The sequence below is a fragment of the Scyliorhinus canicula genome, chromosome 6, assembly GCF_902713615.1.
Source record: "Scyliorhinus canicula chromosome 6, sScyCan1.1, whole genome shotgun sequence".
In the NCBI taxonomy this organism is placed as follows: domain Eukaryota; kingdom Metazoa; phylum Chordata; class Chondrichthyes; order Carcharhiniformes; family Scyliorhinidae; genus Scyliorhinus; species Scyliorhinus canicula.
This window is the reverse complement of record NC_052151.1, coordinates 22,426,834-22,440,488: the sequence shown is the minus strand read 5'-3', so window position 1 is coordinate 22,440,488 and position 13,655 is coordinate 22,426,834. Positions and strand designations below refer to the sequence as shown.

Below are 13,655 nucleotides of genomic sequence, written 5' to 3'. Positions count from 1 at the left end.
GTGGTTCATGGGGGCGGCCATCTTGGCAATCATCCTCCATGCGGCTGGCCATGTGCGACTCATGGGGGCAGCTATCTTGGCAATCCTCCTCCTTGCGGCCGGCCATGTGTGACTCATGGAGGCGGCCATCTTGGGATCCATCCCCTTCAAACTCTGAAACTCACCTCGACGACTACGAACTCAGAGGGCAGTCATCACGGGGCCACTCCAGCACCTCCACAACTCGATGGCGACGGTCCAAATCAACGGGTACAGCACGCCGTGCCTTTTCGACTCCGGGAGCACTGAGAGCCCCACTCTTATTGGGCCTAGATTTTCAATGTAATCTCAAGATTCTCACCCTCAGTTTCGGCAGACCCCTACCCCCAATCACTATCTGCAGCCTAGCCACGTTGCGAATCTTCCCCCCTCCTCTCTTTGCCAACCTCACCCCGGACTGTAAACCCGTAGCCACTCGCAGCAGGCGGTACAGCCTGCAGGATAGGGTGTTCATCCGATCAGAGGTCCGAAGGCTCCTCGGTGAGGGGATCATAGAGGCCAGCAACAGCCCCTGGAGAGCTCAGGTGGTGGTCGTCAAGACCGGGAAAAATTCCGCATGGTCGTAGACTATAGTCAGACCATTAATAGGTTTACGCTCTTCGACGCGCACCCCCTCCCCAGGATTGCCGACATGGTTAACCAGATCGCCCAGTATCGGATTTTTTCCACGGTGGATCTGAAGTCTGCATACCACCAGCCCCCAATCCGCCCGGAGGACTGCCACTACACGGCGTTCGAGGCCGATGGCTGCCTCTTCCATTTCCTCCGGGTTCCCTTCGGCGTCACAAATGGGGTTTCGGTGTTCCAACGAGCAATGGACTGAATGGTGTACCAGTACGGACTGCGGGCCACGTTCCCGTACTTGGATAACGTTACCATCTGCGGCTATGACCAGCAGGACCACGACGCCAACCTCTACCGTTTTCTCCAGACGGCTCAGAAACTAAATCTAACATATAACAAGGAGAAATGCGTTTTCCGCACTACCAGACTAGCCATCCTCAGCTATGTCGTGGAAAACGGAGTCCTGGGCCCCGACTCGGACCGTATGTGCCACCTCTTAGAACTCCCTCTCCCTCATTGTCCCAAGGCCCTCAAACGGTGCTTGGGATTTTTTTCCTATTACGCCCAGTGGGTCCCTCAATATGCGGACAAAGCCCGCCCACTCTTTAAGGCCACACTATTTCCCCTGTCAGGTGAGGCGCGCCAGGCCTTCAACTGCATCAAGGAGGACATCGCCAAAGCGGCCATGCGGGCGGTGGATGAATCCACTCCCTTTCAGATTGAGAGCGACGCCTCAGAGGTAGCTCTTGCAGCCACATTAAATCAGGCAGGGAGACCAGTCGCATTTTTCTCCCGAACCCTCTCTGCTTCGGAACTCCGACACTCGGCAGTCGAAAAGGAAGCACAAGCCATTGTGGAGGCTATTCGTCACTGGAGGCACTACCTCGCAGGTAGGAGGTTCACCCTCATCACCGACCAAAGATCGGTTGCCTTCATGTTCGACAACCCGCAAAGGGGCAAAATTAAAAATGATAAAATTCTGCGGGGGAGGATCGAACTCTCCACCTATAGTTACGATATAAAGTATCGACCGGGGAAGTTCAACGAGCCCCCAGATGCCCTGTCCAGCGGGACGTGCGCCAGCGTGCAGATCAACCGCCTGAAAGTCATCCACAATGACCTCTGCCACCTGGGGGTCACCCGGCTCGCCCACTACATTAAATCCCGGAATCTACCTTTCTCCACTGAGGAGGTAAAAGCTGTCACCAGGGATTGCCCGATCTGTGCGGAGTGCAAACCGCACTTCTATAGACCAGACAGGGCCCACCTGGTCAAGGCTTCTAGGCCCTTTGAACGCCTCGCGATCGATTTCAAAGGGCCACTCCCCTCAACTAACAGGAACGTGTACTTCCTGAACATAATAGACGAGTTCTCCTGCTTCCCCTTCGCTATCCCGTGCCCCGATATGACCTCCCACACAGTCATTAAGGCCCTGCATAGTATCTTCACCCTGTTTGGTTTCCCCAGCTACGTACACAGCGACAGGGGTTCATCCTTTACGAGCGACGAGCTGCGTCAGTACCTGCTCGACAAGGGCATCGCCTCGAGCAGGACTATAACCCCAGGGGGAACGGGCAGGTGGAGAGAGAGAATGCGACGGTCTGGAAGACCGTCCTACTGACCCTCCGGTCCAGGAATCTCCCAATCTCCCATTGGCAGGAAGTCCTCCCAGACGCACTCCACACTATTAGGTCCTTCTTATGTACCGTGACCAACCAGACCCCTCACGAGAGGCTTTTTATCTTTTCCAGGGGCACTACCACGTGTGTCTCACTCCCGGCATGGCTGAGGACACCAGGCCCCGTACTCCTCAGGAAGCACGTCAGGGCGCACAAAACTGACCCCATTGTAGAGAAGGTGCGCCTGCTCCACTCGGACCCCCAGTATGCTTTCGTAGAGTTCCCTGACGGCCGTCAGGATACCGTATCCCTCCAGTACCTAGCACCCACAGAATCCAGCACCCCCACTACCACTGCAGAGGTACCCCTCACACAACATCCCATTCATCCGCCCCCCCCCACGCCCCTACACCTACTAGCTCGTTACATTTGTTTCGCACACCTAGCTCCCAGCGCCCCCAGTCCCCAGTCGAACCAGACGGATACGGAGCTCGGACGGAATCACCCCCTGAGGCCGCCATCGTACCCCAACCCACAACACTCATCCAGCGACCACAAGAGGCTGCAACCCCGGTGCTCCGCAGATCGCAGCGGACGACTCGACCACCGGACAGACTCAACCTGTGAACCACCACCCCTGCCGGACTTGATTTTTTTGTAGGGGGTGAATGTGGTGAATGTAATTCACACTGTAATATATATTATACCATGTCACTGTAAGCTCGACATACGAGCAGTTGCGTTGCCCTACCACTAGGGGGAGTTGCACTGGGAATGTACAGGAGTTTTTACTTGGGCTCCACCCTTGGCTCCACCCACGGCTCCTCCCCCTAGACTGATGTATAAAGGATGATGCTGAAGAGCCAGCCACCAGTTCATCTGGAGTTCATCGTGTTACAGGCTGGCTCTGTTGTAAATTGATTAAAACCACTGTTCACATCCTAAAGCACGTGTCTCGTGAATTGATGGTCACATCAGAGAGCGACGCGTCAGACGTCGCACTGACCGCCACACTCAACCAGGCAGGCAGGCCAGTAGAATTTTTTTCTAGGACCCTCCACCCTTCTGAAATTCGACACCCCTCGGTCGAGAAGGAAGCACAAGCCATAGTGGAAGCTGTGCGGCACTGGAGGCACTGCCTAGCCGGTAGGAGGTTCACCCTCATCACCGACCAACCATCGGTAGCCTTCATGTTCAACAACGCACAACGGGGCAAAATAAAAAATGATAAAATCTTGAGGTGGAGCATCGAACTCTCCACCTGCAACTACGATATCAAATATCGCCCTGGGTAGCTCAATGAGCCCCCAGATGCCCTGTCCCGCAGCACATGCGCCAGTGCGCAAGATGACCGACTTCGGGCTATCCACAATGACCTCTGCCACCCGGGGGTCACCCGGCTTACCCACTTCATTAAGGCCCTTCTCCTCTGAGGTCAAGGCCTTGACCAGGACCTGCCAAGTCTGCGTGGAGTGCAAACTACATTTCTACCGGCCAGACAAGGCCCACCTGGTAAAGGCCTCCTGGCCCTTTGAGCGCCTAAGTATTGACTTCAAAGGGCCCCTCCTCTCCACCAATCGGAATATATACTTTCTCACCGTCATCAATGAGTACTCCCGCTTCCACTTCGCCATCCCTTGCCCCGACATGACCTCAGCCACCGTAATAAAGGCACTGCACAGCATCTTCAAGCTGTTCGGTTTCCCTGCCTACGTCCACCAGGACGGACACCAAGATACGGTCTCCCTACAGGACCTGGCGGCAGTTGGTTCCCCCGCCACCGCGCCCCCTCCCCCCAACTACATCCCTCCCCTCCCTGCTGCCCGCCGCCACTCACAGTGCCCGTATGCTCCCCTGGGTCTCCTGTATTGTCCCGCGCCGACACTGCCGCCACCCATCGTCCCCCACCTACCCCCGCACTCCAACCATCTCCGACACCCCGGACTGAGGCTCAAGCTCCAGACACAACGCCCCTGCAGTAACCACCTGAGACAACTGTGCCCTCCACACCGCCAGAGCTGCGGAGGTCGAAGAGAACAATCCGGGCTCCAAATAGACTGAATATGTAATGACATAATGACCACGTCACCCCCGCTGGACTTGATTTTTTTAACAGGGGGTGAATGCGGTGAATGTATTCACCATAATGTATGCATGATACCATAGCCTGTAACCTGTGACCTGGAAGTGGTGATATGAACTGCTTCCAGGTACTGTACTGTAACCCCGGTATGGCCCGCCTCTGGCTCCGTCCATACCGTGGCCATATATACGCCGTCCTCTTGTGGGCGGCATTAATTTTGTATTATTGACTCTGGCTAGGCCAGTTCATGACTAATAAAGGCTACTGTTCATTTGGTCCCTCTGCCTCACTGTGAATTGAAGGTATATCACTCAGGTTCGTTCCTGATTGACTTCTACTTGTTTTGTTTGAGTGTGCAGAAGTGCTTGGTAGTTTACGAAGTTGTTATACGTTGGCCTAGGCTGTACATCACTGAATGTCCCATTACCAACAACCATTAACCAGAAACTGAATTGAACTAGCCATATAAATACTGTGGCTACAAGAGCTGGTCAGAGTCTTGGAATTTTGTGGAAAGTAACTCACCTCGTGACTGCTCACAGCCTGTCCACCATCTACAAGGCCTGAGTCAGGAGTGTAATGGAATACTCTCCACTTGCCTGGATGAGTGCAGCTCCAGCAACACTCAAGATGTTTGACACCATCTGAGACAAAGCAGCCCGCTAGATTGGCACCCCACCCACTATCTTCAACATCCACCGGGCACAGACAGCCGTGTGTACCATTGAGCAGATGCACAGCAGCAAGTCACCAAGGCTCCTTTGAAAGCACTTTCCAAATTCAGAATGCTGGTTTAGCTCACTCAGCTAAATCGCTGGCTTTTAAAGCAGACCAAGCAGGCCAGCAGCATGGTTCGATTCCCGTACCAGCCTCCCCGGACAGGCGCCGGAATGTGGCGACTAGGGGTTTTTCACAGTAACTTCATTGAAGCCGACTCGTGACAATAAGCGATTTTCATTTCATTTCATATCAGAGATTGAAAATGTTTTGGTAAAATTGGTGCTCTGAATACTGAGTGGACTGCCTAGTACATCCATGAGACCTATCTTTGTTGTATCTGCGATACTTTATCATATCTATTAACTGTGAAATGTCTGTTAATTCATGTTCAATTTATGTTGGTTTTGGTTTACATAGAACAGTACAGCACAGAACAGGCCCTTCGGCCCTCAATGTTGTGCCGAGCCATGATCACCCCACTCAAACCCACGTATCCACCCTATACCCGTAACCCAACAACCCCCCCCCCCCTTAACCTTACTTTTATTAGGACACTACGGGCAATTTAGCATGGCCAATCCACCTAACCCGCACATCTTTGGACTGTGGGAGGAAACCGGAGCACCCGGAGGAAACCCACGCACACAGGGGGAGGACGTGCAGACTCCACACAGACAGTGACCCAGCCGGGAATCGAACCTGGGACCCTGGAGCTGTGAAGCATTTATGCTAACCACCATGCTACCCTGCTGCCCCTAATTATTGATTATTAAAGTAAAAGTTATGAAAAGTGAAATCTTATCTACTGTTCTTTTGTTAGGATCGTTTGATTATAGAATCATATCTTTTGATTTGTTGACCTTTACGGGAATTCTAACACACAGCTTAATCATGCATTGAATATGGCATTGCTTCACACCTAAGGAAGGATATTTATGCCTTGGAGTACTGCAACAAAGGTTCACTAGATTGATTCCACAGATAAGAGATGCTGTATGAGGAGAGTTTGAATAAAATGGGCCAGTATATTCTGGGTGTTTGAAGCAATCTCATTTAATCATAGAAACCTCTAAGGGAGCTTGATATGGTGGATGCTGAGAGGTGGTCTGCCCTGGCTGGTAAGTCTGGAGCTAGGTGTCACAGTCTGAGAAAAAAAGGTCAGCCATTTGTGACTGAGATAAGAGACTTTTTCATTCAGATGGTTGTGAATCTTCACAATCCTCCATGCCAGAGGACTATGGACACTCAGCCAGAGAGCATATTCAAGACTGAGATCAATGGATTTTTGAACTGCAAGAGAATCAAGGGCTATGGGGATAGGACAGGAAAGTAAAGTGGAGGTAGAAGGTCAAATGTGATCTGATTGAATGATAGGGCTGCCTTGAGAGTCTGTGAGGACGACTCCTGCTTATATTTCTTTTCTTATGTTCCATCAATTCTTTGGAGATTGCATTAATGAGGAGCAGAATGATCTGACCTAAATTTGATCCCCAAGGGCTTACAAAGGAGTCTTTGCCCAAAGCTAATCATGAACTTAATTCTCAAACCAATGTGTACACTTGCATCTGTTTTTCATTAAAATTAGCAGGATAACCCCATCAGGCTTTTTAGTAGCCTGATTTGAGTCTCTGACTTTTTACCCGAGATGTGGGCCAAGGAGGTTTGATTCTGCACTGCTGTGCAGTGAGGCAAGAGATGCCTATTTCTGCCAAGTTCACTAATGCGAGTGATCGCAGAAATAGAGATCAAGTTAAAAGGGTAAAATTCACATGAAATGACCTAAATAATTTTGAAGCCATGTTGCAACTTAAAGAAAAGAACTTGTTTTATTGATTGTTGTGGGGAAGGGATGAAAAGGGCGAGGGATAGAGAGTAGCAATGGTACCCCATTGCAGACAAATACATCAATGTGTGTGTCTGTTCAATGAGTCTTGACAGGTGAACAAAATCTTTCTCAAACCGGTTTATGTTAAGTTAATAGGAATCGACTGTACTCATGGTTCCTCCATACAAGGAATGTGGCTGTCTTGCAAGTCGGAAAGAAAAGCAGAGATTTATGATTTCAGACATGATTTTCATAATATGCATTTTATAACCTCAAATTGGATTTATTTTAGGAACAACAATAGTAATTTTTGTACAAAATATAATTTTAATTTATCACTTTGCTGATGAAGCAAACATTTGGCTCAACTCAGAGAGAGCCCGAAAAAAACACGCATCAGGAAACTGATTCCAGCTGTCCTTTTTAAAAATCCTTTTTACCATCCCCATTTTGCAGATGATTCTTCGCTTAAAGAAGGAAATCCAGCAGCTAAGAGATGAACTTGCCATTGTCACTGGACAGACAAGGACTGATGACCTCTCACAGGAAGAAAAACAGAAGTACCTATTGCCTTTTAAACTTTTTTTAACAGAGTGAACCGACGCTTAGAAATGTAAAATAAATGGGTTTATTTGCTTGTGGTAAAATATTGGGGTATGCAAATGCATTAAGCACTCTTTCTTCTAGGCATACAATATATCATTAAAATGTTAAGTTACAGTATTTAGAGAACATCACTGATATTGGAATATTGCATACTCGTAAAGTAAGTTCCCTTAATTGGATATTTTATTCTCTCAACTGTATTGTGGTGAAATAAGAAGCAGAAAATCCTTTTCAGGATTCTGTACAGGATGCAGTTGGCATCGGAAAGGGAACATTTACCTCAGCATTTCGAGTATGACCCTTTATCAAATTCAATGGTATGCATTTCCAGATTTCTCTGTTTGAATTTCAGATTTCTATCATTCGTTACTTTATCCCTTTATCTCTTCCGTGCCCTGCATTCATAGGGTATGGGTGGTGGAAATCAGGACATTGAATCCAGTGGCAAGGGTGCCGATCAACTGGCACATATGCTTTTATTCTGAATGATGGAAATTTGCAACATTGACAACAATCTCCTCACTTTGGCTGCTGGTTTGGCGATTCAGCTTCTGTTTGCCATTGTAAACATGGTAACAGCAGAATCTTTACATTCCATCTAATCTGATTTGCACCTGGGTTGGGAATGCTCATTACTGACTCTGGATGAAAAATGTGGAATAGTTTTCTGTTCTAAACACAGATCTTTTATCGCTTTGGGCGCAAAATTCCCTTCCTTGCACTGTAGAAAGAAAAAAGTAATTTTTACAATATTATTTCAAGCGTTAGCCCTGCTACAAGAATTGGTAGCAATAACTTTTCCTTCTCGGGAGCAGTACCATTGAGAGAGAGGCCAGAGTCTTGTCTTTCCATATCCCGAATGGGCTATATATCTTTCTCTGCAGCAGCTGCACTTCTGAGCTTCACATGTTTAAAAATTTGCCAAAGAAATAGCTAGGAGTTGCAACACAAATGGGCTATTTGCCCTCACAAGTTTGTGAGCATGTACCTTTCAAAGAAAAAGAAATATTGCACTTATACAGCACATTTTATGAACTGAAGACATTCCAACGTTTTACAGTCAGAGGTTCTTCTGAAGTATTGATGCTGCAGGAAATGCGACAGCTAATTTGCACACAGCAGGCTCCCACAGTCAGCAAAATGATAATGGTCCAAAAATCTCCTTTTAGTGATAAAAGAAAATTACTGCAGATGTTGGAATCTGAAACAAAAAAAGAAAATACTGGACAATCTCAACAGGTCTGACAGCATCTGGAGAGAGAGAAAGGATTCGGTAGAGTTTCACGCCTGGATGACTCTTTGTCAAAGCCTTGAGGTTGGTTGAAGGATAAGTATTGTTCAGGACACTGAGAAGATTCCTTTGGTCTTCAATAAAATAGTGTCACGGAATCTTTTAACATCCATGAGTGCAGATGGGGGTCTTCATCCAATGTCTCGTGAAAGATGACCTAGAATATGCCCTCAAGTTATCGAGTGAGACTTGAAATCGCAACCTTAGCAGTGAGAGTGTGACCATTGGCTCAAAGGTGACAATTCAGCCAAGATATTAGTGGCACCATTTACTCTGCCTGTCTAGATATTGATTCAACCCTTTTTCCTTCATCTAAGTGAGATCCAGCTTTAACAGCTGTTTCCTTATATTTTGTCCCTTGCTACAATCCTGAGGTAGGAGCCAAAACACAATGAGTGTTTTTTAATGCAGGTAATTGTCACTTGTTGACTGGAGAGCAGGTAAGAGCCCTGCATTGTCTCCTTTTGGGAAGGCTTGCCTTCCTCCCCCATGAACTCCATCCCTCCTTCACTCATCTGTGGCCTGGGTCCGCAGCAAAACACGTGGTGGCTATCAGCAGGCGTCCCTTCCCAATGGTGGCACTCAGTTCCTTTGTACTCCCCTTCTGTTTTTAGACTTCCGGATGGAATACCCAGGGTTGAATACCCATTAATGACCCGCTTAAGGATCACAATTGGTGCTGGGGTGGGAAGACCGTCCACGCGCCTTCCTGCCCCTGTATTAATTGGATAGGAAGGGAAGTCACCCTCCTGCCTGAGTAAACGCCCCACTCCACTTCCATACCCACCTCAAGGGAAGTCATTAAATTTTGTCCAATCAGTTCAATATTTAGAGAGGTGGGGAAGGATCTGGGAACATGGAGGTCCTGCCGAGTTGAACAGCAGGCTCTTGTTATAATAAAGTGACAGGCTGGTCAGCAGCTAGCAGCCTAGGAGGGAAATCAGTGGCAAGAGGCTGCTGTCAGGACACTGCAAGGCTCGGAGGCTGATGGCAACTCTTCCAAGAGTGCTGTTTAAAAGAAAGGCATTTACTATTTAGAGTTGGCAGCTCCCATTTCCCTTTAACTGCTGGATTTCATAGGTGATTTGCAACTTGGCTGGCTCCTGTTAATTTGAAATTAGGTCCCCAATTGTAGTTTAGAAACCAGACTTAAATGTATTAATGTAGTGTCCTGCCTCTCGAGTGGAGGGACACTCCCAGCGTGCTACTCACTGCCAGAAAAATGTTTCGCGTATTTTTAAACTGTTTCCCCACTTCCTTGCCTCTCTCTCTTTCTCTCTCGAGAAGGGTGTTAATATCAATGTCAAGGAATCAAGTGTTTTAATGACTGTCCTGTTTAAGCACAATCTCAATCCTACACTCCATATCCCGCTATGAATTGTATCATGACCTCACCTTTGTAGCCATATATAAATGTAAGACACAAAAACAGAAGAAAATGCTGGATGAGCTTAACAGGTCAAAGCAGAATCTATGGAAAGTGAAACAGAGTTAATCGGTGATATTTAATGGAAATGAAACAGAAGGCGAGATCTACCTGCCGCATTGCGCCCGAAAAGCAGCGCGACGCAGCCTGTAGATCCCTCTTCTGGGATCTACTCGGCTCGGCTCGCCGTGCCTCGTGAGATCTAACGTGAAATCAGAAGATGCCACGATGTGGATCGTGTCCATTGTGGGCGGGATCATTTTCTAGCACATTTGCATATTCAAGTGGGCGGCACGCTGGCACAGTGGATAGCACTGCTGCCTCACAGTGCCAGGGACCTGGGTTCAATTCCAGCCTTGGGTTACTGTCTTTGTACAAAGAACAATGAATATATGAATAAAAATCTTTGGCATTCATCATAATCGTACTTGCCAAAGACTTTCATAACCCCTCCTAGCCCTCCCAATTTGGCTTTTTCACGTGATGGGAATTCGGACCCGGGGTGCCCTGCCCCCTTATAGGTGATTTGAGGCTAGGGGAGTGGGGTTTGAAGGTCTTTCTGGGGGGTTGAGAGATCGGGGATTCCATTTAAAAATGGCGTCTCAATTGTTCCCTGCACTGAGGAGCGGAGATCAGTTCCTGATCTCAGGACCCCCCACCGCAGCATCCAGCCCCCAAATTACCCATTAGGGGGTTCTTGTGCCCCTGCCCCCAACCTCATAAGGGCAAGACATCCCTGGTCCGAATCCCTGGCACGGACAAGATGCCATTTGCAGGTTCCCAGGTGGCATTGCTGAGTCCCAAGCCGGTAGTGCCAGTGTGCCCAGGTGACATTGGTGTGCCAGGGTACCAGAGTGCCCAGAGCCTGACCACCACGGGCCCCAAATTGCCTGGGAGAAGTGCCATTACGCCAAACCAGTGCTAAACAGTGCCAACAATGGGTCTCCAAGGTGAGGCCGTTAGGTCTCGCGTCTTGGGTAACTCTGCCGCAAACATGTTGAAGTGAGTGTAACTACTTGAATATACAAATCTGGTTCATGCCCATTGAGGGTGAGATCCAGATTGTGACACCCCGAGGCGTACCCAGTGTCGTAAATCTCGCAAGAGGCCTCTTGCGCGATTTACTGGCCGTTAGGTCGCGTGCAATGTTTCGAGTCCATATGTCCCTTGGACAGGAATGTATGACATTGGCAATCTCCCATCCCATACAACTTCCTCTGAATTCTAATGAGAATGGTTTGTACAGCATTTTTCTGCAAATCAGGCAATTGGGATGAGTGACCTTTCCAGGACTTTTCCACATAATCTAGCTGGCACTTCAACACAAATCCCAGGAAGTGCTATTTGTTGAAAGTGTATTATTTGGATGATAAATTAATCCAATCTGCCTGCTCAGGTTAAAAAAAAGAGGTTCCATTGAACTTTTCAATTGTGATTACTACATTCCTTCCTCATCAATACCAGCAAAATAGATTAACTGGATTCATCCCGCCTGCTGTGTTTGGGACTTTGTTGTGCATAAGTTGGCTGTTACTTGTGTCTGCATAAAACCAGTGACTGCACATTGAAAGTAATTATTTCCTGTGAAAAGATTTTGGATTACCTGAAGATATGATCAGACAATGGGCTGGGTTCTCCCAACCCACCCACCGTAAGAACGCCATGGGCGAGCCGTGTACAGTGGAGAATTCCATTGACCATGGGTGAGATTCTCCAGTCGCCGAGCGGACACGGCTGGAGAATCCCACCCAATTAGTTTGTTTCTCTTTTCTCTTCCTACACTTAGTGATACACAGGGCAGGCTTTCATCTATTACCATAGCGAGTTTTTTCCTGGAACAGGTCACTAGCCCGTAACCAGAGGTGTATAGCCTGAGGGGCGCAACTTTGCATTATGCACGGCGACCAGGAGAGTCTCCTACTCTTAATAATTATAATCGTTTATTGTCACAATTAGGCTTCAATGAAGTTACTGTGAAAAGCCCCTAGTCGCCACATTCCGGCACCTGTTCGGGGAGGCCGGTACGGGAATTGAACCCCCGCTGCTGGCATTGTTCTGCATTACAAGCCAGCTGTTTAACCCACTGTGCTAAACCAGCCGCTACTGTGCCAAACCAGCCCCTACTGTACTAAACCAGCCCCTATGGCGTGCTTTGGACGGATTACTCAACCTGTTGACCACATTGTGAACACAACTTCCTTGGCCAACAATTCCAGGAATGGGACTCAAACCAGAAGCCTCTGGCTTAGAGTCAGAGACACTACCCACTGCGACATAAGACCTCCTTGATAAGACATAAATGTAAACTTGTTCATTCTGCTCCCCCCCCCACGCCCTGCCTTCTTTCACCTCACTTGTTGTTCAAACATTGTTGATGCTATTTAAGAAAGGTAATACATTTTGTAGAAAGAATGCTGGATATTTTTGACTGACAGTTGCTTTATAATAGTGCTAGTCACACAAAAAGATGCACCTTCCAGGGAGTTTCGAACAGAACCACCTTCAGAATTAAAGATCTGTGCAGGAATTTAGCAGAAAAATAAGAGTAGACATTTTGTAAAGATGTGCCAATGAACTCCTAAAGACGGGCCAGCTTAGTGTTTATACAAGTTGTGTAAATCATGTCCACAAACACGTGGATGTAAAACACGTCGGCTTGCTTTCGGGCTTAATTGGAGACAGGTTTTCCTGTAAAATAGCAGATAAGGCTGAAAGCTTTGCAAACAGTAAATTCCTCACAATCCTATATTTGCAGTAGAGACACTGTTGAAATATTGAGCTGTGTGGATAGGTGCTCATGCAATACATTACTAAGCAGAAGAATTATGGCTTAGACGGGCTAAGCAGCATTTGTGAACAAATAATTGAACACAATACTTATCCAGCAGACAGGTCTGGTCATAGAACAAATTAATGACCTTCATTGTTATTTGAGATAAAAATAATGTCCTCTTTTGTCTTCAAGAAGTCTCCTTGCATACAAATAAAAATAAATATAAATAAAAATGCGAGTGCATGGATTAGATTAACAAAGATAGGAATAGAATTTAATTTTAAATGCATTTGTCTGTCCTGAAAGTTTTTTTACTCGAAAGGCAACAACAAAACACATCTTTAATTGGAACCATAGCGACAATAATAGGTGTCATTTCACTCTGCCCATGCCAGGCTTCCTGTTAGTGGCATTCTGGTTCCAATGCAGACATTTGTTTTGCAGTGCATAAATTAACGCAAGACATCCATTGGGATTTAATTATTCATCATGTGAGGTCTAGAAATCGTGTTATTTGTGATATATCATGGGGGCTGTTATGATTCTTTCCCTGCATTTTCTGAGTGCTCCTCTAAATGAACATTAGCATAACAGTGGCCGGAACTTTACGTTTGTTGGGCATGCACATCTGTTGGACCTGGAAGCGGGCGCAAAAAGCAGCTTCTGGCTGCAGTCGTCCCCTGAACATGGTTTCACGCTGCCTTGCTAG

General features: G+C 47.5%; 1 protein-coding gene across 4 annotated transcripts in view; it reads left to right on the top strand.

Annotated features, from left to right (window-relative positions):
• kif6 (kinesin family member 6) overlaps positions 1–13,655 on the top strand; it is a 683,903-nt gene that overhangs the window by 266,301 nt on the left and 403,947 nt on the right. For all 4 annotated transcript variants that reach the window (XR_005460902.1, XM_038799042.1, XM_038799041.1 and 1 more), the window contains exon 10: positions 7,307–7,410. Coding sequence is in view for 3 of the 4 variants with exons in the window: in XM_038799042.1 (XP_038654970.1) it covers positions 7,307–7,410 (104 nt within the window). In the remaining variant the exon portion in view is untranslated. The remainder of the gene's footprint in view (positions 1–7,306; positions 7,411–13,655) is intronic.